The 25,808-nt window shown below is 38.0% G+C and overlaps 1 protein-coding gene across 1 annotated transcript in view; it reads right to left on the bottom strand.

Moving 5' to 3' along the window:
- Positions 1 to 10,886: 10,886 nt before the first annotated feature.
- The window catches only part of Membrin (golgi SNAP receptor complex member 2), a 28,917-nt gene continuing 13,995 nt past the window's right edge, over positions 10,887 to 25,808 (bottom strand). Inside the window, exons 3-4 of the mRNA XM_083130482.1 lie at positions 19,653 to 19,805; positions 10,887 to 11,444 (exon numbers count right to left, since the gene is read on the bottom strand). Of these exons, the coding sequence (XP_082986608.1) occupies positions 11,199 to 11,444; positions 19,653 to 19,805 (399 nt within the window). The 3' untranslated portion in view covers positions 10,887 to 11,198. The remainder of the gene's footprint in view (positions 11,445 to 19,652; positions 19,806 to 25,808) is intronic.

Genomic DNA, 25,808 nt, shown 5'->3' with positions numbered 1-25,808 from the left:
GGAACTTGAAATAGAAGAAGAAGACAAGTTAAGCTATCTAGATATATTGATGAAAAGGAAAAGAGGACAAGAAATTGAAACCGCTTGGCATCAGAAGAAGTGTGCAGCAGGGGTATTCTGCCACAAAAGAAGTGATGTAAGTGAGGTGACAAAAATAAATTTTATAAAGAATATGGAGGACAGAATCAAGAAAATATGCATGAAAGAATGTGAAAAAGAAGGCAAAATAAATAGCCTATGGAAACAGCTGGAAAAGAATGGCTATGAGAAGCAGGATAGACTGGACATAAACAGAAGAAGTAAGAAAACGGGCAGGGGAGAATTGGAAGAGAAAGAAAAAGAGGAGAGAAGGTTTGGAATAAGGAGTATGGGGAAGACCACAGAAAAGATATGCAAAGTGCTTAGGAAAGCAGGAATTAAAACTTACAGGAAGGGAGGGAGAAGCATCTTAGGAATAGCGAGGAATGCTAACAAGAAAAAGGAAAACAGAGAAGAAGAAGAAGAAGGGATTATCTACGAAGTAAAATGTAAAGAATGTCAGAGTGTGTACATAGGAGAAACGAAAAAAAGGCTGAAAGACAGGTTGAAACAACATAGGGATGATGTACGACTTAAGAGAGAGAGAAATGCAATATTTAAACACACGAGAGAAACAGGACATGACATAGAGTGGGATGAGGCTAAGCAAATAGGAAGGGAGAAGAGAATGCTAGTGAGAAAATGGAAGGAAGCCAAGGAAATAGAGAAGAAAGGCGAAGAAGACACAATGAACTGGAATGGGGGACTGAAGTTAAACAAAGAATGGAAGAAGATGTTGGAAAGAGTGGAAAGGACAAGAGAAAAAGAGGAGAGGAGAAGGAAGAAAATTGAAGGGAAAAGAGCGTGAGATTAAAAAGTCCAACCACATTCTATATGGAAGTAATTGTGTTTAGCCTTTTAGGTGAAAGTAAAGTTGGAAAGTGAAAGTCATCTGCTAGAAAGTTCCAAACAACTTTCTAAATAGTCTGGAGGGAGTAATGTTTGTGTATATATATTACCCTTCTTGTTGTATCTGGTTACTTTTGTACTTGATACAGAGTCTGAAGAAGACCTTGCTAGAAGGTTGAAACGTTACGTTAGTTTAAAATAAATTACTGCCTTGGTCAGCATATTTAGTTTTTCATAATCATGGAAACAAGGCTTAATGGAGTTATATATATATATATATATATATATATATTTCTTTTCACTAAGGGCCCCAAATATTTTACTTGCGAAAGGCCACAGGAAACTGTGCTACGACGATGGTTGCCATTAGAAGCCTTTCCTTCCATTTCCACTTGTGGTGGTAAAGGCCTTACAACGTCTTTGTCACACTGCCACGTTTTGACACCATATGATGTTCGTTTATGTATGTTTCGTCTAAATAGTACATGGCTCTTCCAGTAGTTGAGCAGTCATGAATATCTCTAAAGAAAATAATAACAATAATATCTGGTTTCTCCATCAAAACCTACTATTGGATTTAGTTTTTTAATGAGGAAAACAAAGATCAAGTAAACATTTCCATAATGTGACCCCAAATCGAAAATTGATTTTTTCTCGCAACTTCTTTGATAGGTGTAGGTACAGTATTGTCCACAACATTAGAATCTCTTAAAAGCCTTCTAATAACCCCCTTTTATGGTTTGTGGTGGAGTGGTTAGCACAGTGCACTTCGACATCATAGGTCCCTGGTTCGAATCCCAGCCTGGGCATTCTTTGTGATTGTCCCTTCATCAGTTTTATCTTATCATCAGTCATCCTGATCTTCGCGATTAGCCAGAAGTGGCAGAAAAGCGAAGAAAAATAAATAAAACCACTCAATGAATTAATAACTCCTTTATCCAAATTGGATTGATTGATTTGGTTTATTTTACATAGCAATCCTGCCACTTTTGGCTAATCTCAAAGATGACGACGAGTGACGATATGATGATATTGATGAAGGGAGATGCACAAAAGCACTACCATCTACAGGCCGGAATTCAAACCCGGGGCTCCTCGCATTGTAGCACGCTGTGCTAACCACTCTGCCATGGATATCTGCAAGTATCTCGGGAAACAAGGCTTCTCCCATATTTCTTGCCTGGCTTCGCAATGCAGAACCCCCTCTTTCCGAATTATGCAAATCTACTACATCTAAACTGAGTGACCAGTTAATTGTTTACATCTGTAGATGGCAACATTGGAATTTTGCTCCACCAGCCTGCATTTTTCTTGACAAAACCCATATGCCCCCCCCCCCCCCCCGGATTTCCACTTTCCTCAGAGCTCAAGTTGTCGCGCATATCCTCTGGGAGAGTAGAGACCGTACCAGGATAAGGCAAACAGTAAATTACAATAACCGATACTCTCTCCACATTAGGTTTATTGATGTGACTCTGGAGGTAAGGATTGTAAATGGAACGCACAGCGTTGCTCACTCACCTTCCCTAATCTGGTGACGCTTCCTTGAGCACACCGTATTCCAAGATCACCAGCCCAATAGCTTAGGCGTAAACTTCGATGATAAAAGAGGGTGCATGTAATTGCTCTTGTGCTTATATAGCACTTAGGTGCATGACCCCTGTCATGCTGGACGTTTGACGTCGAGCTTACGTGGGCAATAGGCAAGGTTCGTGCGTCGCTTGCACCCTACCGTCTACAGTATAAACTTTGAACCTTACATGGGTTCCAAGGCAGTGGATATGAAAATAGGCGGCAAAATTACAATCACAAGTTGAAAATCATCATCATCATCATCATCATCATCCTTCGCCATTTCCTGCCTCTGGCTGGGACGGCACAGAAGTCGAGCCTCTCCATTTTTTCCTGGTCTTCCACCACTCCTCTCTTTCCACGGTGTTCCATTGTCCTCTTCTCCTAACACTCTCTGCTATCTACTCTTTCCACCGACATCTTGGTCTCCCCCCTCCCACTCCTTGTGCATGGTAAGCTCTTACTGGTAGTCTTTCTGCATCCATCCTCTTCATGTGTCTGAACCATCTCATCTGTGCCTGATCTATCCTGTCCTGAAGCTTCACCATCCCCACTGTCTGTCGGATCTCCTCATTCCATATTCTATCATTTCTAGTCTTCCCCAATGTACTCCTTAAAAATGTCACCTCCACTCCCTGCATCTTTCTTTTGTCTCTCTCTGTCATTGTCCAAGTCTCTGCTCGATACATAATTATTGGTACATAGTACATTATATGTATTATATATATCCTTCTTGCATTTCATAGTTATATCGCTGTTCCATATTAATCTTCGAACACTTTGATCGAGTTCACCATCCATTTGTCCTCTTCTGTTTACCTCCTCATCCATTCTTCCACTTCTCTCAATTATGCTTCCTAGATATTTGAAGCTCACCACTATCCTCAACTCTTCCATGTCCATCTTTATTTTTGGTTCATTTCTGGCTCTGTTAATTGTTGTTATTAGCACCTCGCTCTTTTCTGCACTGAATTTCATTCCTGATCTTCTGATTTCCTTATTCCAACTATCAAGCTGTCTCTCTACTTCTTCTTCCCTGTTTCCCCATATTACTAAGTCATCAGCAAACAGGGCCTTCATCTCTTTCTCTACCATCTCCTTCCACACCTCTTCATTAATTGCATCCATTGTAATTATGAAGAGCAGTGGGGAAAGAGTACTTCTCTGTTTTAGTCCATTACTTATACTGAACCACTCAGTTCTTCTGACTGGTGTCTTCACACAGCTCTCATTGGCCTTGTATTTGCTCTGCACTCTACACACTCTCTCTTCCTAGACTCCTTTCTCTCTCTTAGAGCTTTTCAAATCTTTGTTCTGTCCATGCTATCATATGCCTCTTCTACATCTGAGAATTCCATAATCAAAAATCATTTCCATATTCGTAGTGCCTTTCCTGTAATTGCCTTATGGTGAATATCAGATCTACTGTTCATCTGCCTCTTCTAAATCCATACTGTTCCTCTCTCATGTTCAGCTCTATAACTTCCCTACACCTTTGCTGAGTGGCACATTAGTGTTATTCCTCTGTAGTTTATATTCCTTTCTGCCACCCTTCTTGAATATGGGAACTATTAGTCCCTTTGTCCAAGTTGAGAATAAGGAACAAAATTGCAAAAACAAAGTATACAGTATAGCCTTAATAAAAAATTTTACTCAACTTTTAATCTTCACAACAGCTCCTTCTTATAAAAAAAAACATTAATAGATGTGTTGTAGATGACGATTGATTGATTTTACTTCACTTTTCTGTCACTATTGGCTAATCACAAAGATGATGATGAGTGATGATCTGGTGAAATTGATGAAGGGACACACACAAAGAACACCTGTGCACAGAATAGGATTCGAACCTGGGCCCCATGGGGTCGTAGCGCAATGTGATAACTGCACAGAGGTTGGCTATGATACTTTTTGTGTAAAAAATGTTTGAAATCATGGAAAGACTCATCATTCTTCATATTGTCGTTCCACTTGTTAGTTAGACTTTGTTCAACATCCAGGACACTCAGCACTATCAGTCCTCATTGAAACTAATTTCACATTTAGCAGCATTGGACCAGCTGCATAAATGTATGTAGTGTAAATTAGTTTTACTTTGTTGCTTTGAACGAATAGTGAAAAATGAGTATTGAGTAAGTGTTGTTTGTTCTTGGCCAGCGGAGAGATACTACTTTTGCAAAACTTTAAAAAAAAAAATCTCAGACTACATTCTGTTGATTGATTGATATGTTGTTTTAAGTCCACTTTATGCACAGTAAGGCTAATCGGGACTGGACCTACAGTTTAAAGTGGGATCCGAACCACTTGTGCCTCCACCGGGTATCGAACCCGGGACCCCTTGATTACAAGGCGACGACGCTACCACTGCGCCATCGGGGAGGCCCTACATTCTGTTGAATGTTTAGACAGCAGTGGCATCGCATGAGGTTCACATATGGATGTTCACAATAAAATTTTTATACTGAATGCAGATTTACTCCTCTCCTTTTTAACTTCATCTTCGATTGAAAAAGTGAGAATAACAGTTCAACTAATTTTCAACAATTTCCTCCCAAAATCACGCTATATGTGAAGTAATACAAGATTTTTTTTTTTACACAACTTTTAATTACGTTATTTATAATTAGTAATAGCTAGTCCAAACCAATTAGTATAACATGTAATCTCAGGTATGTACAACGCAAAACTACCATACTTCACAATCTGCTTTTTATTACACAGACCATATGTTAACCAACGACATATTTACCATCATTGATCTTATACATTGTACGAAACGAATCGTTCCAGAGGCAGTATTTTGGAAGCGAGTCGCTTGTATATGTGAAAACGGTAACAATTGCCCAGGGTGTCGTTTGCCCATCCATGCTTTCGGGCGAATTGATCAATTGCAAGTACTGTGCGATGAAAGAAGACTAATTGTAACAATTCTCTTTTAGATATATTTATATATTTTTAAATGTATCTATTGCGAACAAGACTACTTGCTGATTTGCCCGAATAAGTATCTAAAGAACACACACCAGAGGCGCAACCACGAATTTTTGTCTGGGTGGGGGGACCAAGTACCACGATAAACGTACCAATAATAATAATAATTTTAATAACAATAATGATAATAATAATAATATTATTATAACATTATTATTATTAATGAATTGCTTTATTTTACTTCGCTTCTTGTGATATTTTTGGCTAATTTGCGAAGATGGGAATGATTGAGGATATGATGAAATTGATGAATGAACACTCACAAACATCCATGCCGAAACCGGGATTCGAACCCGGGACCAACATTATTATTTTTATTGTTATTATTAGATGTAGCATTAGTAGTAGTGGTAGTAGTAGTATCAAAGACGATACTGAGAAATCTTATAAAAAAGGTAAAGTGTTCCCCTGTGCATAGCACCACGCCATGAAGGCGTATAGGGGGTGTGGGGGTAACGCCCCACACTTTCTTGATCCGGTCGTGAGTGGGGGTGATGTGATCAGCATCACGCCCCTGACCGCCTTTACCCCCCAGGGTTTCCCCCAGGTACCCATGTTATTCGATGCTGGGTAGGCGCCGGGGCCGCTTCCACCGTTAGAAAAGTTCCCGGATTTGAACCGGCTGGGGATCGAATCCGGGACCGAGAAATCCTATGCAATATCATAATTAAATGACATGACTCGTAAATTATGCAAAAGGGGGTAGAAGTTGGTGCTAAAGCATTTGTGTTTGAACAAACAAGTTGAATAATTTTTTCAACACGTTAAATTTCACATTAATAATGGAAAACAAGCACACAAACTATTTTTGAAAAATAGAAAATGCTTGCTAAATGCATTCCAAATATAATCAAATATAATTCTTTTTTACATTAACATGTATAACTTTCATGGACAATATATGTTTCACATATATGCAACATGGAGAGATGTGGACCCTAAATTGTGTATTCAGTTTCTTTAATACATATTATATGCAACATATATTATTTAAATACATTACACATCCAATTCATCCATCTCACAATAAACCAACAGCAAAAATTACATAAATTGTCTCTGAAATGTGCACGTTTCTTTCCTCAAAACAACTGTTCATGCATTTAAAACAAAATCAATTAAGACAAGTCTTATTTCTCTCTCGAAATTTACAATGCATTAGGCCTACAGAGAACAACGACACATTACAAGCGAAGCGAGCAAGAAAATTCTTGGATCCAATTTTTTTGCAGGCTGTAATCAATATTGATTTAATAGGGTGCAAATAATTTCATGGGATGCCAATGCATTCTCTCTTTTACAGCTTTTGTGCCACCCTGATGATGTAGTGGTAACATCGTCGCCTTGTGATTATGGGGTCCTGGGTTCGATGCACGGTGGAGTCACATGGTACAGTGGTTTGGAACCCACTTTAAACTTTAGAGCAAGTCCAGACCCGATTAGCTTTTCTGTGCGTAAAGTGGACTTAAAACCAAAAATCAATCAATCAATCTTACAACTTATTTTCATTTAGATCATTTGGCACCCAGGGCTGACTCAAGCCGTCCCCTAGCTACGGTTTTGAACTTGATAAGACTAAGAAAAGGAGGCATTGCGAACGAAGCAAGCAAGAAAATTTTACGAAAAGTATTTTTATTTGCATAAAATTTGAAGTTGTGGGCGGTAATTGCCCCCTGCGGTACACTTGGCCGTCAAATGTTTGCCCCCCTAGAACTCATTTCAGTCCAAGATTGGGGGGGGGCACTGCCCCCCCCTCTTGTGGTTACACCACTGACACACACTAAACATGCACTTTCATTTGCTTAAAATCTGACAGATTTAGCGACTTCTCACTAAGTTTCCAACTATGTAGAGCAGACCCTTTAGAGTCCCCATAGACATGCCTTGTATATGCTGCACTCTGGTGCCGAATGAAAGAAGTATTGCTGCTTGCATCACTGTTCGCACAACGAAGTGAACATTTTCGGGTATAGTGGCCAACAGCCCCTTAGCTGTCAGTTTTATGCAATATGCAAAATTTTAACACAAAATGTTAATAAGAAATGAAATTAGGCATACCATATTGTATACAAAATATTGAACATTCACAAGTTTTGTATCTCTTAAACCAAATGAATCTCAAACTCAAAATTTTTACTGAAGTTACTTATCATGGAGTACTGTATTGTGTACAAATTTCAGATTTTTAAACAACTGACCACCAGAGATATTTAACTCTGAACTTGGAATTTTTTAACAAAAGGTACATGTTTATGACCCTGTAGAAAAAGAAATATTAAAGTCTCAAGCTTCAAATAATTTTGACATACTCTATTCGTACACATGTACTTGCACAAAAAAAATTCAAGTTTCAAACAAACTGCCTTCTCCCCCCCAAAAAAGTCCGAAAATGTCATTTTGAGCGATTAAAATACACAATTTTGACCTTAAAATTCATAATGAAGGAAAAATATTTAGAAAATTACGCAGAAATATAATTGTAGCTTATAATGTGCTTAACATCACAGATTTTGTCTCATTGTCATAGGACTTACCAGAGTTGAGATAAAAAAGTTGCCGCTGATGCTTACGAATGGAGAAAATGATGCGTGCCATGATAAAAAAATGCCTGCCATCTTCAAATCGGTGATAGTAAAAATAAAATAACAGTGGTTCTGAACTGTCAACATATGAGACTCACACCACACAAAAAATAAACTTTTTTAAAAATGGTCAAGCAACCATGTTGTATGACTTCACATGGATTGACCCATACATGAGTGTTCATGTGCTCATGCGAACATAATCAGGCAACATGCCTGTTAGACAAGACACCATGATATGCTAAAATACAAAATATAGTGAAGGTAAAAATATGTATGTATATTTATCAATACTCTCTACTCACTAACAATTATAAGTTAATACCTGTAAATCATAAAAATGATTCATACACAGGGGCGAGGGTGGGCTCTAGCCCACCTTAAAATAGTCTCAGCTCAACCAAATAGAATGAATATATGATATATATTATTTTAGATAATGCAAAGTAACAAGCTAGTAAATAATTATAGTATGAAGCACACAAAGCAGCCTTAACAATTGATTAACATAACTCTAATTCACTTCAAAAGTGAAGAATGTTTCTAGATTCTCCAATAGGTTGGTTTTCTTTCACATGTGAAAATCGATTACGTGCACCAAAACGATCAAATTAAACTTTTAACACATGTAAAAACAAAGATTAAAACCTACAAAAATAGGAAAAAATTAATGAATAAATTTGATCAAAATGGTTATTCCAGAATTCATTTTTACTATTCTGGTAACTGTGACTAAGTGAGTTTTGGTAAATTAAATCTTTTTTTAATGTTATCAGTGGAATATAATTTTCCCATTATTACATTTACAAGCTTCGGTTGTCTTGTAAAAGCATAGAGAAGCATTTCTTTAACCGATGAAAGCTTATTTTGCTTTATTTTCATAATATTCATTCTTTTACAAAATTCAGGAGAATTACACTCCAAATTTTTAACACTAATAAAAATTGCATACAAAATATTTGTAATAATTGCATTATAAGTATGAATTTCAGCCATGAAGAAGAATGCTCCAGTACAGCACAACATTCATGAAACGTTGCTCCACCTCGAAAAAGTGCCAGCTTAGCCCTGAAAATGACTACCGAACCAGAGCCCACCTAAAGATATTTTACCCACCCTTGAGCCCACACCAAGAAAAATTTCTGGTGACGTCACTGTGATATATAATCAATTAAAACTTTAATAATGCAGAAAAATTCCAATCTTGGGGAAAGGGTTAAATTAACATTGTTTGCAAGAAAATAGATTTATTAGTAGGAACGTTGATTTTTCACAAATGTAGTAACTGAAAAATATTAATTGCTGCAAAAAAAGAAAAGAAAGTGTTTATGTATATGCAGTGACATATTCTGAACATATTTTTCATCTGTTTGAAATCACAAAATAACATGAATTTGGCATAAAATGCAAATTGTGTCCTTTTTCGCAAGTATCAACACATTTTATGCTTAAAAAATATTTACGGATATATATGTACTTTTCCAAAATCATATCCACAAGAAAACTATGGTGTGTGTTATACATGAAATAATTCTGACACATACATGAAAGTATGTGTAAATGGATCTCTCCCACAATTTTTCACCTTCCATGGGAACGTTTTGTATCATCAACCAAAGGTAAGGAGCTCTGACGGGAGATATGTTGTGCACCTACCGTCAGATGGAAGCCGTAACATCAGTATTTGTCATGAGAGAAATAGTGGATAATAACTGCCTCAAAAATAGTTTGCAACATATGAAACTGCCACAAACAGATATAGGCCTGTAACCTGAATTTAAAATAATAGTTTAAAAGCACAATCATGGCATGATTTTCAAGTACATCAAAAAGTTTGCTACAATAAAAACGTGACTTTTGGAAAAATACGTTGAAAAGTTGCCAAAGTAACACCGAAAAATCAAGCTTCCTATTTGTTAGAAGTTTTCTTGCTCTCTCAACTCAATACACCCCAAAACTGTATGCAAGTAAATCTCCAAATGTTCTTTGTAGTATCTCATGAGATGTTACAATACAAAATAAGCCAAAGTTTGCTGAAAGTCCACGGTTTATCTGGCTTAGTAGATTAGTTGGTAGAGAAATGGCACAGTATGCCAGAGACTCAGGTTTTGAGTCCTAGTGAAGCCAACACTTTTCGCTTAATCTGGGATCGGTTGCACTCACTTGACTGATGTTGTTGGTCCCGTGTGAGCACGGTGTTCACCCTTGCATTTAAGGCATATTTCAGCGCATATTAATTTCTTAAAATTTATTTCTTGTACTTCTAATGATCTGTTTATTATATCCCTTGATCTTCATTACATTTTTGTCTTAAAATGTTTGTTTGTTTTCAAATAGATTAATAAATCGTCGAAGCAAACAACTCTCAGCGCTAACAAGAAGCGGATATTCCTCAAAGCTGCCCTGAAGAAGTCTGGGGCAGTTCCATCTGTGCTCAACAAATCTGATATATTGTAAAATTACTTAGACACTTTTCGTGTTTTCTATTTACATGACAAAAACATATAGCTATAAAAACTCATAAAAACAGCATAGACTTATTAACTAAATATTGCACAAATCAAAATAAGGAAAAATATACGAAACGTAATCGGTCGCAGGTGCTGTGCTCACTCTGACAACACTCTTCTACAACAATGGTCTCTCTCGTACTGCCATTAATGTCATCTCATTTACATGTGATCAGGTCACTCGTGACACACTAAAAATCAATACAGGCCAATATTTTTAATACTGTTAAAATGACACTAACAAAAATTGAAAGTGAGCACAAGGTTCACTAGCGATGTTTCTGCAAATAATGAAACCAACAAATACAGAAAAATATAATATATTATCCATAAATAAGTGTAATTGTTTACATATTGGAGACTTCTACCATGTACAACCCGTTCATTTCAAATATACATTAAAATAAGATACAAAACAGTGGTAAGATACATTTGTACAACGATGATAGTTGCTGTCCAAAAGTAACAAGATAAGTGTCATATTCATTCTCTGTGCCTCAAATTTCTTCAAAATACAGTATATCTTGGGCAATCCAGAAACAATCCTTCAGTCAACAATTCTTGCAATGCACTGTGATCAAAAACTTCCTCCTCCTCCTCCCGTCCGCACTGACAGCTATTTTAAATACACAACCACAATGAAAATAACAACCAAGGTTATGAGCATTCCACCTAATAAAATAAACTTGTCCTGATACGCACGCTTTTCTATAAGTCGCATTGTTGTGTTAGATAGGCCTAGTGTGTTGGCAATGTCCATCATTCGTCGATGAGCACCCTTCATAGTGAGTCTTTGGTCTTTTAGGCTTTCCAAAATTCCTGCACCAGACATAATCATGTTATCAACACCTCTGTTCGCATTCTGTAAGTGGAAAAATACTAACAATAGTCAATAATATAACCAATATTTGTAAAATAAATGATGCTCATTGGTTGATAATGTCATTTAGGAACAAGAGTTCCAAAATAGCACATACTGGTGTCATTAATAGCAAATCATGGAAAAGAAGTAGTGCCTACCTTCTAAGCTAAGTGGTTAGCACATTGCACTATGACACTAGAGGTCCTGGTTTCAAATCTCAGCCTGGGCATGGGTGTTCTTTGTGAGTGTCCCTTAATCAATTTCATCATATCATCACTCATCTTCATCTTTGCCATTAGCCAAACATGGCAGAAAAGTGAAGTAAAATAAACCAAATCGATCAATCAAGAAGTAAGTATAGCAATCAAGCCTCATTTACAACCCTTTACCCCTCTTTCTTGAGAGGCAGGGACAAGGAGGAACCCAGTCATGTTCTATATTTGTGCATAAAGCAAAGAGCATATTATAAAGCCTAAAGAAAGCAGAAGTTGGCAGATGATAGAATCCATTATTTGTCCCTGGTTTTCTTTTGCAGTAGTCTAGTCTGTAGGGCATCTGACTGCCACACAGGAAACCCATCAACTTTTGGGTCAAATACGAGGGATATCCACAAAATAAGTTCAGGTTGCAAATATTGCCCATTGCAGTGCTGTGGTGACATTGGCGCACATGCATGCCAAGTCTGTCAGTTCTTTGGTACTGCGACAGTGTTTATGCATCCTGCTGTGTGTTTATAATGTTAACGAAAATCGAGAAGCCTGCCTCATGCGGAGACATGCAATGAGTGATTCAATAGTATGAAGGTGGGTGACATCAATGAAGAATGCACAAATGTGCATAATGATTCTGCAGCAGCTGACCAATTGTGGTGCAGGATCTCATCACAGCATTTGGCTGGGAACATCCTCTCAAATCCTTCCTTGGTGGCTGGTGGTTTCACAATGACAATGAGCTACTACAACATGGTTTGCATCACAGGGAACTTCATTCTACCATGAAGGGATGCAAAAACTGGTGTCTCCCCACCACAAGTGCTTCCACAATTGTTGTAACTGTGTCAAAAAGTAATGTACAGTTTGTATATCAAATGACAATCTAAATGGTTTGTAAATACCTAGGTACATTATTTTTACTTTTTCAATCGGAATTTACTTTCTGGATAACCCTCGTATGTACAGTTTCTGTAATGGTGTTGGCAACACTTATTGATTGTCATTTGCATCATCAATGTACGCCATTTACAGATATAGATTGCTGAAGTGGAGCTCAAAGTGCTGCAACTGTGAGAGCATTTTATAAAATGGTGACTCTGTTGCTGCTGTGAGACAAGAATATTGACGTAATTTTAATCTTGGGAGACATCCTATTCCATCAGCCAATGCAATGAGGATGTCAGTGAAAACTTTGAAGCTACGGGAAGTATGTTGACGCAGAAACCGACAGAACATTCCTATTCAGATGTTGGATAATGCGATGAATGATTTCTGTTGCAGATTATCTAAGTGTCAACGATGAATTGGTGGCCAGCTACAGGAAGTAATTTTCAAAACATGATTCTATAAGGATGTAGTTGATGTGTTTGTATTAAAAAATAATAATAAAACGTAGTATTAGTTTCGATGCATTTTAGAAAGTCCATTTTTATGCCACATCCTGTACAATAAATTAATTTTCTTCAAAAAGTCTGTAATGCTTCTTTCATGTATTTACACTACAAATTCTCCACACGTGGATCAAAATAAAGCAGATGAATAAAGACAACTACTTGAAACCATGAGCATTTTGTAGGTTTGGTGCATATTACTCACAATTCCAGAATATAAAAGGACGTTAAAAATTAACGTTAGAACTGCACTTACGTATGCAAGTATGTTGTTAGTATTTTCATATCTTTAGAACTACGTTTCGGAGATTAACTATCCCCTTCTTCAGCTTCATATGAAAAAAATAGGTACTTATAGTGCAGGAGGCCTTAGAAAGAGCATTTCGCGGGCTAACAGCAGACGTCGCTAGCACACTATTGCCGATACTCTCATGTCGTCTGCTCTTCAGCCGAACAAACAGGCCGAGGTAGCAAGAGGCAGAGGTCAACTCACCCTTCCAGAAGGGTGCAGCGAGCTAGCTGTGGCAACCGGGCTCGCTCATTCGCGGTCCTGATTGGTTATCGCAGACACCTCCCCATATTGTCATCTGCTGCAAGCCCACGAAGCGATCTTTCTAAGGCTTCATGGAGTATAGCATAGTACCACGTCGAAATGTAATAAAAGGATTGTGGACAAGCGTTGGTGTGGATACATTTAAGATAATATATCCCCGCCCCATACGTATAAAAAAGCTCATCGTTCACTAAAACTTGAACAAATAACATATTCTCATGTTAAAAACATTAAAAAACTAAAAAAAACCTGTGTGTATCACTATATAAAACTTGCAGGTTCGGCCTTTCCTGCTCAACTGTGCTTCCTAATCTACATGAAGGTTACTCCTCCACGAACGCTTTCCTCTCCCCTTTACATTCTTATTTGCCCTTATCGCGTCACAAATCCAACGTAAATTTAAACTGGTGTAACTACAACCGCATCCACTCAGTCTTCCCTCGATCAGCCCTGAAGATGACTCCGTGAAGGAGTCGAAAGCTTGGAAGAACTCCTAAGTGTTTTTCATCGTGCTGTTTGTGTGTTATTTTAAGTGTTTTAACAAATATATATCTGATCTCTAAAGTTTATATGGAAATTAATATGCACCCTTAATTTATATTAATATATGAACAACGGCATAATCATAGTTCAATTATGTATAGACTTGCTGTCAAATATAAAATAAGAATTTAAAATAGTCGTCAACCCATGGGTGCAATGGACCTTTTGCATCCCGGCTGTTGAAAAACACTAGCACTAAAACTGAAGCAGAAGAAAAAAAAATCCTATTTCAGACATCTGGACTGGACCTACAGATTGAATTGAGATCCGAAGCGCTCTGACCAATGAGGATTGAACCTCAGACCCTTCTTATTACAAGGCAACAGCATTACTTTATTCCTTCCAGAGGCCCATTCATGATTATAAAAGGAACCTTCTATCAAAGAGCCTTCCTTTTTCCAACAACAGTACTTGCAATTTGTTCTGTGAGATTTACAGGCTAAATTAAATCTTGATGTCTGATGCAGTAGCTACGAATCTTGTTACGTATAGAGAACATTCAGACCAAAGCAACAAATGACAATGCAGTGCCACATTGAAGTAAGCAAGCATCCCCCATGCATGCACAAACAAAACCAATGTGACATGATGAACGCCATTGAAGGAGCTTTCAGATTGAAGTCACAAATGACAAGTAACTCATGGACGTCCGCGGGTTTTTTTCCAGGGAGGGGCAAGGAAGGTATTTTTTTTCCAGGGGGAGGAAAACAAGGCACATTTTGCCCAATAATAGTGTTGTTTCCTCAAAAAACATGGCTTAAATTTGAATTTATGATGTTCGTGCAATAATTAACACATATTATTGTGGCTGAAATGAAATTATACGCGTGACATACATATATTTTTTGGTTGACTTTTATTTTCCAGGGGTGGATGACCCCTCCCCCACCCTTCCAGACGCCCATGGACAAGTTATACAGTCTCCTTGAGTAAAAAGCAAAACATTCACTGTGCATGTAAAACAACAGACCAAAGCAGCATGATGCAGTTCATTGAGAAAACAGTATAGTCCGAGTAACATGCAAGTGACATGTTTGTTTAGCTCATTGTCGCGATTCAGTTCAAAAGGTTGAATGGATTACTGAGGGTCTGCTTCCATGTCACTTGTTGCTTCAGTCTGAAAGTTCACTGAGAAAACGGCACTGGCCAAGTGACAAGCGACACTTGCAGCTTATGTTGCTTCGGTTCGAAAGGTTGATTTACTTCTAAGGGTTGATTTCCAAGAGCAACGTGTCGCTTCTGTCTCAAAGCTGTTAAACAGGATATATGTACAAATTCACCATTCACGTAAATATGTATACTTCTGCATGTGTGTTGTGAACAGTAAAGATTTTCAATTGTTCCGAAACATCGAATATTTTTATATTAACATTTGTTTCATATTTTATGACATCAACAATACTTTTTCTTGCAGTGTAAGTATGATTGATGGGATATATTCCAAGTGAGTGTATATAGTATGTTTTAATAACTTATGTTTTTTTGAATGAAGAATTGAGTGCATGACAGAGTGCGTGAATCTGTACAATATAAATTTGGGAGAAAGATTTCTATTTATTATTGGCAGAAAAAAAAAGGGAAGGGGAGAGTTTAAGTTATAATTGAGGTCCAGTTATTGTTAACATGTGATTTTTGTTGACTACATAAAATTTATTCGTCGATTTGTTATCGGAGTATTTGAGAATTCGAAGTTTATTGTACTGGTCGAATCATTGATGTTATTCCACATAGAAATTATTCATGAATAAAAGGCTGTTAATATTGAGTACATCTTTCAATGAAGCAAATAATAAACTCATTACTTTTCTATAGATAAGGTATCGATGTAAGAAATCTTGTGTGTTCTTATTGGGCGTACAGCCTTCCCGATGGCGCAGTGGTAGCGTCGTTGCCTTGTAATCAAGGAGTCCCGGGTTCGATACCCGGTGAAGGCACATAGTAGTTCGGATCCCACTTTAAACTGTAGGTCCAGTCCCAATTAGCCTTACTGTGCATAAAGTGGACTTAAAACACCAAATCAATCAATCAATTATTGGGCGTACGTACTTTTGTTGGGAGGGGCGAACTAGACAATTCCCCATTTCTCAACAAGGTTCCGTTAACCCAGATTTATTCACTCGTGCATTTTCAGTTCTTTGCCTCCTGCAAGCAAACCTAGTCGATCCACGAGAATCAGGGTATAATATTGGGCTGGGCGATTAATACTTAATGTAGCACCTTAAATGTACACGCTTCAATTATTTATTTAAAGATCTTTGTAAATTGGGTAGCAGATTAAGAGAATTGAAGTGCTACATAAATATGATAGTATTCGCCACAAGTGAAAAACCTGGTTAGGCAGAAAACAATGAATGAATGAATGAATTTCACTATATTGAATATATGCTAAATACTTCAAAAAAGTGCTATCAATTTTCCATATTTTCAAACTGCAATGTATATTTTGGTGCACCTACAAATTTTTGTGAATAAATAAAGAATATCTTCGCCAAGATGGTATCCAAAATGGCATTCAACTTTAAAATGTTAATTTGCATTTTGAAAATTTAACATGAAGGTTAAAAATTAAAATTTTGAATTGCAAAAAAAAAACTAGAGCTTACAGAGAAAAAAACAACTTCAGATTTGAAAACAGCACACCCAAATTAGGTTAGAACAAGTGCTGATAACAATGCAACAAAAATTTTGTTTGCCAGTGTAATTATTGCACGAGTCTCTCGCATATATTTCATCATTCACTAAAACTCACAAAATCCATAATAATTTTTTATTGATGCTTTTTTGTCTGTAGAAGTGCAGTTGTTTATTAAATATAATAATTACAATAATTGCCATCATTACAAACCAATTGTACATTGTCACTGGTATGAGTGTCTCGAATGAGATGCATTCAAAGATGGCACCTGATAAGCCTACCAACTGCATTTTGCCTCCTATTTACATTAGATTTACATTATTATGAGCAAAAGTAATACAGAAATATTGGGAACATCCTAGAGAATAATGTAATTTATTTTCACACAGTTGAAAAATCTAAAAAAATATTTTATATATATATATATATATATATATATATATATTTGGTGAGCCTGCAAGTCCCTCCCCCTCCCCCCTTGGTAAGCTATAGGGTTAAAATTGTATCAGAGCCACTATGCAATATGTGTCCACTGGGATTTGCCAATATCTGTCTCTTGGCTGCTACATCATTTAATTTTTTATAGTTAGTTGTAAAATATGTAACTACAAACCTGTAAACTCATAACTGTAACTTCAAGTGAAATATGTTAGCTGTAATTGGTAAAAAGCCAAAAAAGCCACCTTTTTATTGGAAAAATACCATCCATTCAAAAAAGTCACCTTTTTGCAACTCTAGTTATAATATAAATAAACATTTACATATGTTACAATACATAAATATGTCTTATATATCCAGAGGTAATAATATGTACAGGGTAATTCATAATTCCCCCCACGGTTTTGAAAGATTATAGTACAAGAACTATAACATACAGTAAAAAGGTGCATATCAGTACATAAAGAATCTCTCCAAATTGCACTCATAATAGGCCCCATCGTGTAATTATAGATTTGCCTGCTAGATGGCAGTATAATGCAGTTAACACAAACATGTCATGCACTGATGAACACAAAGCATCCTGCATCTTAGAATTCGCTAAATGCGAGTCGATTGTGACGGTATAATGGAGATTTCATACAAAATATCGAACAGAGGTACCTACAGACAAGACAATTCGTGCATGGCACAAGTTCAAGGAGATGTAAAATGAACAGGCCCAGCAGAACCATCCGCTAAGGCCGTGGTATGTTGGGGAGGTGTGTGGCAGGAACTTGATTTCAGCATTGATGTCTGCTGCATCATAACCAAACTTGGAGAGATTCTTCATGTACCGATATGCACCTTTTTGCTGTGTATCTTATAGTTCTTATACAGAAGGTTGATCCATCTGTATGTGTCCAATTTTAAACCTTCACCCCTGCTCACAGAATCGACCGACCTCAATGATTCAAACAGCAGGAGAAAGCCAAATGCCTCTAGTATCGCGGCAAGTTCGCGTGTGTGTGGTGTGTGCATCATGGCTCCCAAGGTGAACCGGTTTTGGGAAGGCTACGTCGTAGCACTTTTCCACGCCAAGTTTTCCGTGACGCAGATTCAAAAACAGTGCGGGGAAAATGGATGTGCATTGGGGTTAACGACCATCAAGAACATAATTAATCAACATAAACACCACGACGTTCCAGCACTTCGTTCACCCACAAAGGGGAGTAGAAAGCAACCCTGTACTGCTGTGACTCCACCTGTAGCTCGGAAGTTTCGCCGAATGGCCCTACAGGAAAACCCTCCTACGCCACATGTGATGGCAAGACGAGTGCACGTGGCACAGTCAACTGTGAACCGTAACCTATGTGACAAATTAAAGCTCCGGATGGTGTTTAAAAGTCGTGGACACTTCCTCACTGCGGCCCATCGGAGGGAGAGAAAGACTCACTGCAGGCGCCTCTACGAACGCCATCTATCCGGGGAAAAGTGGAAGTTTGTTGCCACACTCGATGAAGCATGGATTTATCTATCAGATTGTGGAAAAATTCGAGCCGTAACGTACACCCCACGAGACGCAAGAACCCGACCTGACTTCATCCGTCAGTGCAAAGCAAGTTTCGCGAAGAGATTTCTGGTTGTCGCAGGATGTTGCTATGAAGGCAAGTTAACGATTCGGCAAGTGCCTAAAAACTGCAAAATCAACTCCGCATTTTATCAGCAACATATACTCACACCAATTTATACAGACGATCTGCCCCGTTTGTATGGAAATGCAATAAATCAGGTCCGTGTGAATATGGATAAGGCCTCATCACATACATCTCGTTCTACACAGAGATTTCTGCAACAAATGGCGGCAGACACCGGCATCCAGGCTATTCCCTTCCAGGACATACCAGTGAAGTCACCTGATGCCAGTCCCATGGATTTTTAGCGGGTTTGGCCTATTGAAAAGAGCACTTGCATCTCGTCGTGTCAACACTGTCCGTGGCCTCTGGAAAGCCTGCCAGGAGGAGTGGCTCAAGATTCCCGTTCCTGTACTTCAACGGAGCCTCCTACAGTGGAAGTTACGGTGCAGGGCTATTGCCAGGACCCATGGTGCTCACATCGAGGGCAACCGCTGGTGGTCCCGTGGTTTTTCCTAAAGTAGATGAGACGTCAAAATCGGACACATATAGACGGATCAACCTTCTGTACTCTAAAGTTTTGAAACCCTGGAGGAAATTATGAATCAACCTGTATAATCTAGGAGTATGGGGACTTCTCGGACACTCTGTATATATAATACCCCAATACTTTCACAGCAGTAAGGGTAGTTAGCACAAACCTTCTGTGTCCTCCTGAATCATATACATCATAAAACAAAATTAGATGATAAAAAAACTACATAAAGTTTCTTGTTTAGCACACACAGACACTGTGCATGAGAAAAAGAAACAAAATTTTTACCTGTAACGACGAATGTTGTTGTAGAGAGTGATCTATAAGAATGCTGGTGTTTTCTTCAGAATTAGGCGAAAATCTCCTACTGAGCAATTCTTCTCTTTCTTCCTCTTCTTGGCGTCTTTGATACCTGACATGTTGGATATTTCTCAAGGCAGCCTTTAAGAAAATAATAATCACAGTACAGTGGAATGCAGATAAACTTAAGAGGATGCTAGACTAGGAAAAAAAAACACGAGACAAATGACAATCAAACTAAATGAATCAGGAGCTTCTGGCATCAGAAGATAATATAAAATATCAAAATTTGAATAAGAGTGATCGTAGAGAAGTGTGGGTTACTGTGTATTACATTCTTGTAGTGTATTCTGCGAATGATGTCTAGGGCTGGCTAAAAAGGAGAAAAATGATGTGTACTGATATGGGTACTACCAGTTCCTGAAGCAGTCACATTTGCATAGACAAAAATACTATACGAAAAATGTGTAATTTGGCTGAACGAGCATTTTATTTACTTGCCTAGTTCTGTTAGCTGGAGGGTAGGAAATTGTGCAGACTGTTTGAATGCACCTTTTCTGCATGAGCGAAGGGCATAGCCCATCGTACAATATCTATCCAAGTGCATTTAGGAGGCACTTTATCCAGCCTTCGTAAATCTAGCTCATTGAAAGTCAACTTTAGCTCCATTTAAGGTGAAATTTTGCTCTTTTATGCACATCAGGTTTGGCAACACTGACAGGATGGCCGTAGGAGAGAAGGATACATGCAACATGCTTATGGGAGCATTATCTTATTTGTTCTCTCGGAAATATCAAACATTCAATGGTGTAGAAAAGTACATGGACACAAAAAGAACATGTTGAACAGTTTCTTGGTCGTCAGAAAAGTCGAAACTCCCATTTGATTAGCCATAACTTGAAGTTGATTACCCATAACGAATACATGGGATTCTGTAAATACTTAATCATATGTTTTAACAGGCACGTATCCAGAGGGGGGCTTAGGGGGCTCGAGCCCCCCCCCGAAAGTTTTAGGTTTACACTAGATAAAATGAGGTTTTTGATTTATTGTGGTGTGAAATAAAATAATGTGACAATAATTTAAGGAGAGAAATAATTATCGAGGCAAGACGGAGAATGTTCCGTAACCCTGTTATTGATAATAGCACGTATCCAAGATGGGGCACAGGGGGCTCGACCCTTTCCACAGGATATTTTTCAGTTTACGTTGGATAAAATTAGGTTTTTGGCTTCTTAAATAATGTGAAAATAATCTAAGGAGAGAAATAATTATCAAGGCAAGACGGAGCATGTTTTATACCCCTGTTATTGTTAATGGCTCGAGCCCCCCCCCAGGATTTTTTTATTTTACACTAGATAAAATCAGGTTTTTGGCTTTTTGAATAATGTGACAATGATTTAAGGAGATAGACAATTATCGAGGCAAGGCGGAGAATGTTCTATAACCCTGTTTATAATATTGCACGTACACTCTTCTTGCGCTTTCGGTGTTGTCGCAGCGCACTTGAGCACTATGTAGAAACTTGTCAGCATTTGGAAGCTGCACAACAAAGGTAGCGCCACACGTAGCGCGATTCGTTGTAATTTCTAATCTCTGGAAGGCGGGAGAGGGTACGTTCTTGAATGAGAGAAGGAGTCAACTACTGGCGATATTAACGAACAGTTTTATCTGCGGAACGTTCTAGAATATAATGAGGATATAAATACGCGGATTCAATTTTTCGGTTGATCTGTACAAAGAATCGGTTAATGAGATTTCAGAGGTAAGTGTGACAATTCATACAGTCGATTGGTGATCAGATCAGTCAGCGTCCTCTGATTGCTTTATAAGATATAGTGATTCGAAAATGAAGACATTGACGACAGCAGAACTTCCGGGGCCTCAGTGTAGTGCTAGTTCGGTTCGAGGGCCGAAGAGATCAAAGGTCATCTCTCTAAAGTGAATATTTCAGCAGTACCGGATATTGGGGTGGTTTATTAAAACAGAAATAAGCTGCATAGATCAACTGAAAATCAAAGTTTTGAGTGATGATTTAGTTTTGCAAGAACTAAATTTCGAATATGCAGTCCGAGAATTTCATGGTATAAAAAAATACTTTTGTTTAAGCCTACTGGGTTCGAAACACATTCAAACACTTAACTACCATAAAGAGACAGCCAAAAATTTTATGAATGTCGAGAAGAGAAAGCAAGAAGATGTTGCATGTAGACATTTTAGGCGGAAATTGCAGACTCTACCAGGAACCAAATCAGGGCTCTACCAACTGAGCCACCTAGCCATCCTTGACTTCAACCGATTTTTCGTTAAAATGTCTACACAGTATATGTCCTGTGTATCAGGCGCGGAGCGTCCATGTAAGCCGTGTAAGCCGGGCTTACACTTCATTAGTTCTAGTAAATTGTATGTTATTATCTGGCAAAAATTCGTAAACAACTTCCAAGTTCAAATCGGGTCGACACCAGTGTCCGAGATCATGTTTGTTAGATTGCAACACTTCAGCGCCAGGCGGCACATGGGATCTCCCCAAGACTATTGTATATGGGATCTCCCGCCTTCTGCTTGTGGAAAGCTGTAAGCCTTCTGAATTTTGCCTTACAAATTTCTGACCGCGAACGAGCAGTGCCTACCCCATCTGGGTGCAAGGCCCGTTCTCTGGCTGGAGAAGAGCGGGCCAAAACCCACGTGTGTAAACCTTCCGGCCAGAGGCTTACAACAGCGTTGCAAACCTTATGTTTACAAAAAGTGTTGTTCATGGATATCCGCAGTATTTCTTTCCACCAGGGAGGATTAAGCATAGTAATTTTTTCAGGGGTGTGGGTAAACTAGATATATTTTCCCCATAATAAAGTTGCCTCCTCAAAAGATACAAATTCAATTTGAATTTAACATTTTTCTGCAACGCCCTTACAATAATTAACATAATTTGATGTGACTGAAATGAAATGATATGTGTGAAATATATTATTTTATGGTTGACATTCATTTTCCAGGAAGAGCTTCCTCCCCTTGCCCCTTCTGAACATCCATGGTCTCGTTTAAACCCCATAATTATGCTACATACTACTAAATTGTTCTGCGATCTACATATTATTAATATTTATTTGTAACAAGAAATAAATATAAATTCGAATGGTTCAACCAATGGGATGAGTTCGACGTCATACGTGAAAAGTTTGAGAAAATTCAACTACCACGAACAGCGGCCCTCTTGTTTCATTTATATCCCCAACTTCCAAACGACTTTTGAAACTTGTGCGAGATTTAGCACCATTATGCTTGGGTTGGCTTCACTGGCTCACCGTGAACACGCGCGAGCGAGACTCAGGTCCTGCAAGAGGAGGGTTCTCCCAAGGAGAATGTCGGGTATGAATGAATGGTTGGCTGCAAAGGAAATTTGAGCCAGTGGTGTTTCAAGGAGGTTTTTTTCCCCCCCAGGAACAGGGAATTCTGAAGCAAAAAACTAACAGGAAGGGGAAAAAGGAGAAACATCTAAAAATGAGCGAGAAACGGGAAAATTAGATATACAAACGCTCAGTAGCGTACGCAGGATTTCATCAAGGGGGGTGTTATTTCAAAAACTTTTTTCCAAATTCACATTACCATTGTTTTATTATACTTTAAATAAATAATAATAATCACAATTAATTAATAATACTTATAATTAATTAATTATCTAAATTAGTACTAATAATACTACTAATACCACTACTACTACTATTAAGTAGTAGAGATCTACATAAATCTAGTAAAAAAGGTGAAAAGGTAAAGTGCTCCCCTGTGCATAGCACCACGCCATGAAGGCATATAGGGTGTGGGGGTAACGCCCCACACTTTCTTGATCAGGTCGTGATTGGGGATGATGTGATCAGCATCACGTCCCTGACCGCCTTTACCCCCCAGGGTTTCCCCCAGGTACCCATGTTATTCGACGCTGTTTTAGTATAGTATTTATGAAAACATTAGAACGAAATTACTTTCTAGTCATTCGATTTTTATCAAATCCTGGGAGCATTTTTTGGTTTCTTTGTTACGAAATAATTGTCTGGTCAACGAGGTGAGACATTTCAAGGGTGAAGAAGATTCATAAATACAAGAAAATATATTAAAATAAATTGAAATAATCAAAGTATGGAACTCATCCAAGGAGCAGCGGTGATCTGGTCGGTAGAGGGTCTGACAAGTGATAATCAAGCGGGAGATCCGGATTCGATTCCCGAAATTGGTTGGAATTTTTCCGGCTTCTTCCCCGCATAAATGTCCCCGATAATTCACACCTGCATTGTCTCGCTGTTCTTACCAACAAAACATTTTACAATAGTTAAGCTTATTGTCGTTTCAATAATTGTCTAGTCAACAAGGTGAGACATTTTAAAGAGAGACATTCAAACGTGCTGCGGTAAACAATACAATGGGAAGGCGAACTGGTGACTGTATTCTTGTCCGCCTAGCCTTTGTCTATACATTAGCCTCTTACAACGAACCAAGAACTTTATTTTGTTAATTCTCGTTGTTCACACAAAAAAAATACATGTTCGTTGAACACTATAGCGTACGTACAGGGGTGGCCGATGGTGTTCCAGCCCCTACCGAAATTTTGAGGAAATCAGAATTTTCAAATAAAAATCCCTTAAGAACTTTAAAAAATCAAAATGTGTAAATGCGAAACCTCTTTTAAAGTGAATCCCGATGACCATTTTTGTCTTTGAACACAATTTTAATAGACTGAAAAGCTCCAAAAATACGAAATATTTTATTATGCATCCTGCCCTCCAAAACGAAGTTATGTGCTATCCACATTTACTATTCCAGTCCCTCCCGAAAAAAAAAAAACTGCGTACGGCAGTGTATTGAACATTGTTGCAACTGAGATAGAAAACAACTTTTTTTTTCTCTTTTAAATCATAGTTACCCTAACCTAACCTCATAAACTCCTCGTGTTTATTTTCAAGGCATCACTGAAAGACACGTGTGTTTGGAATGCTGTGCTTTTCTCCATGCTGCATGGAAATAATAATTCAAATATTATTATTATTATTAGTAGTAGTAGTAGAAGTAGTAATAGTAATATTATTGTCCCAGATCTTTGACTGTGAAAAATTGGCCATTTAATTTTTTTTCCACAGCATTTTTCATAATATTTCACAAGCTCAAGGGGGGGGGTTTAAACACCGTAACCCCCCCCCCTTGCGTACGCCACTGCAAACGCTTGTTTCTGTTTTTCGCTTGTAGGAGAGCACAAACATTGGAAATATTAAGATTTCTGTTTTTCGTTTATATTTGAACTCAGCTGGTAGTAATTGAGCTAACAAGTGCAATAACTTTTTCAAAAATTAAAATGCTTAATTAAAACTGAATATTGAACCAGTTTTACAAATCTCATGTCAAATGTGAACAAAATATTATTCATTACATAGTCCGTGGTTTAAACACTCTTCGAACAACATACGAAATGGCTGTTTATGGTCTTTCAGGTGCAGGATTTTCTTTTACACTACCCTTAGATAGCACTTACATCTCCTTTCACAGAAATTTCTGGATAAATCCTCAGAATTAGCGAGCATTTCTTTCATATTTTATTTTGTCTTTCTTATTTTACGAAATATAAGGGAATTTTAAGGCAAGAGAGGGCATTTATTAATGTCCGAAAGGGATATTCCCCTCTGAGTCCGAAACATCAGTGCATTGAGCAGTGATCGCTTTTGGATGTGATTTGTTTTTATTTCCCCTTTCATGTGTTGTGTGCGTGGTTAAAGTCTCGCGGTATTTCTTTGCGACTTCCATCCATTGAAAAGGGGGCTGTCATTCCTCTGCTGTAGTGTTATAGTGAACAACAAACATGCATTATGAAAGAAAACGAGTATGATTCTGCGGTGGGGTGGAGAACTTGTTGAAGACGCCGTTGTCCAGCAAGGATTTTGCTGCCAAGAAGACACTTGTGGATGTAGGTAGGCCCACCCACCACTTCTCTAGCAGGCACGGTAACAGAAACAAAAAATAAAGTGCCCCGATTTTGTGATTCATGGTACGAGCTGATACTTGGTTATGAAGCGGTTGTAAAAAGTATTCAGCACTTTTCTGTTTCTTTCTGTTTTCATTTCTTTATTATCATTATTCTTCATTTTATCTAACATTGCATTTTTT

The sequence above is a fragment of the Lepisma saccharinum genome, chromosome 10 (assembly GCF_977018435.1).
Source record: "Lepisma saccharinum chromosome 10, izLepSacc3.1, whole genome shotgun sequence".
Lineage (NCBI taxonomy): Eukaryota > Metazoa > Arthropoda > Insecta > Zygentoma > Lepismatidae > Lepisma > Lepisma saccharinum.
This window is presented reverse-complemented; position numbering and strand designations above follow the sequence as displayed.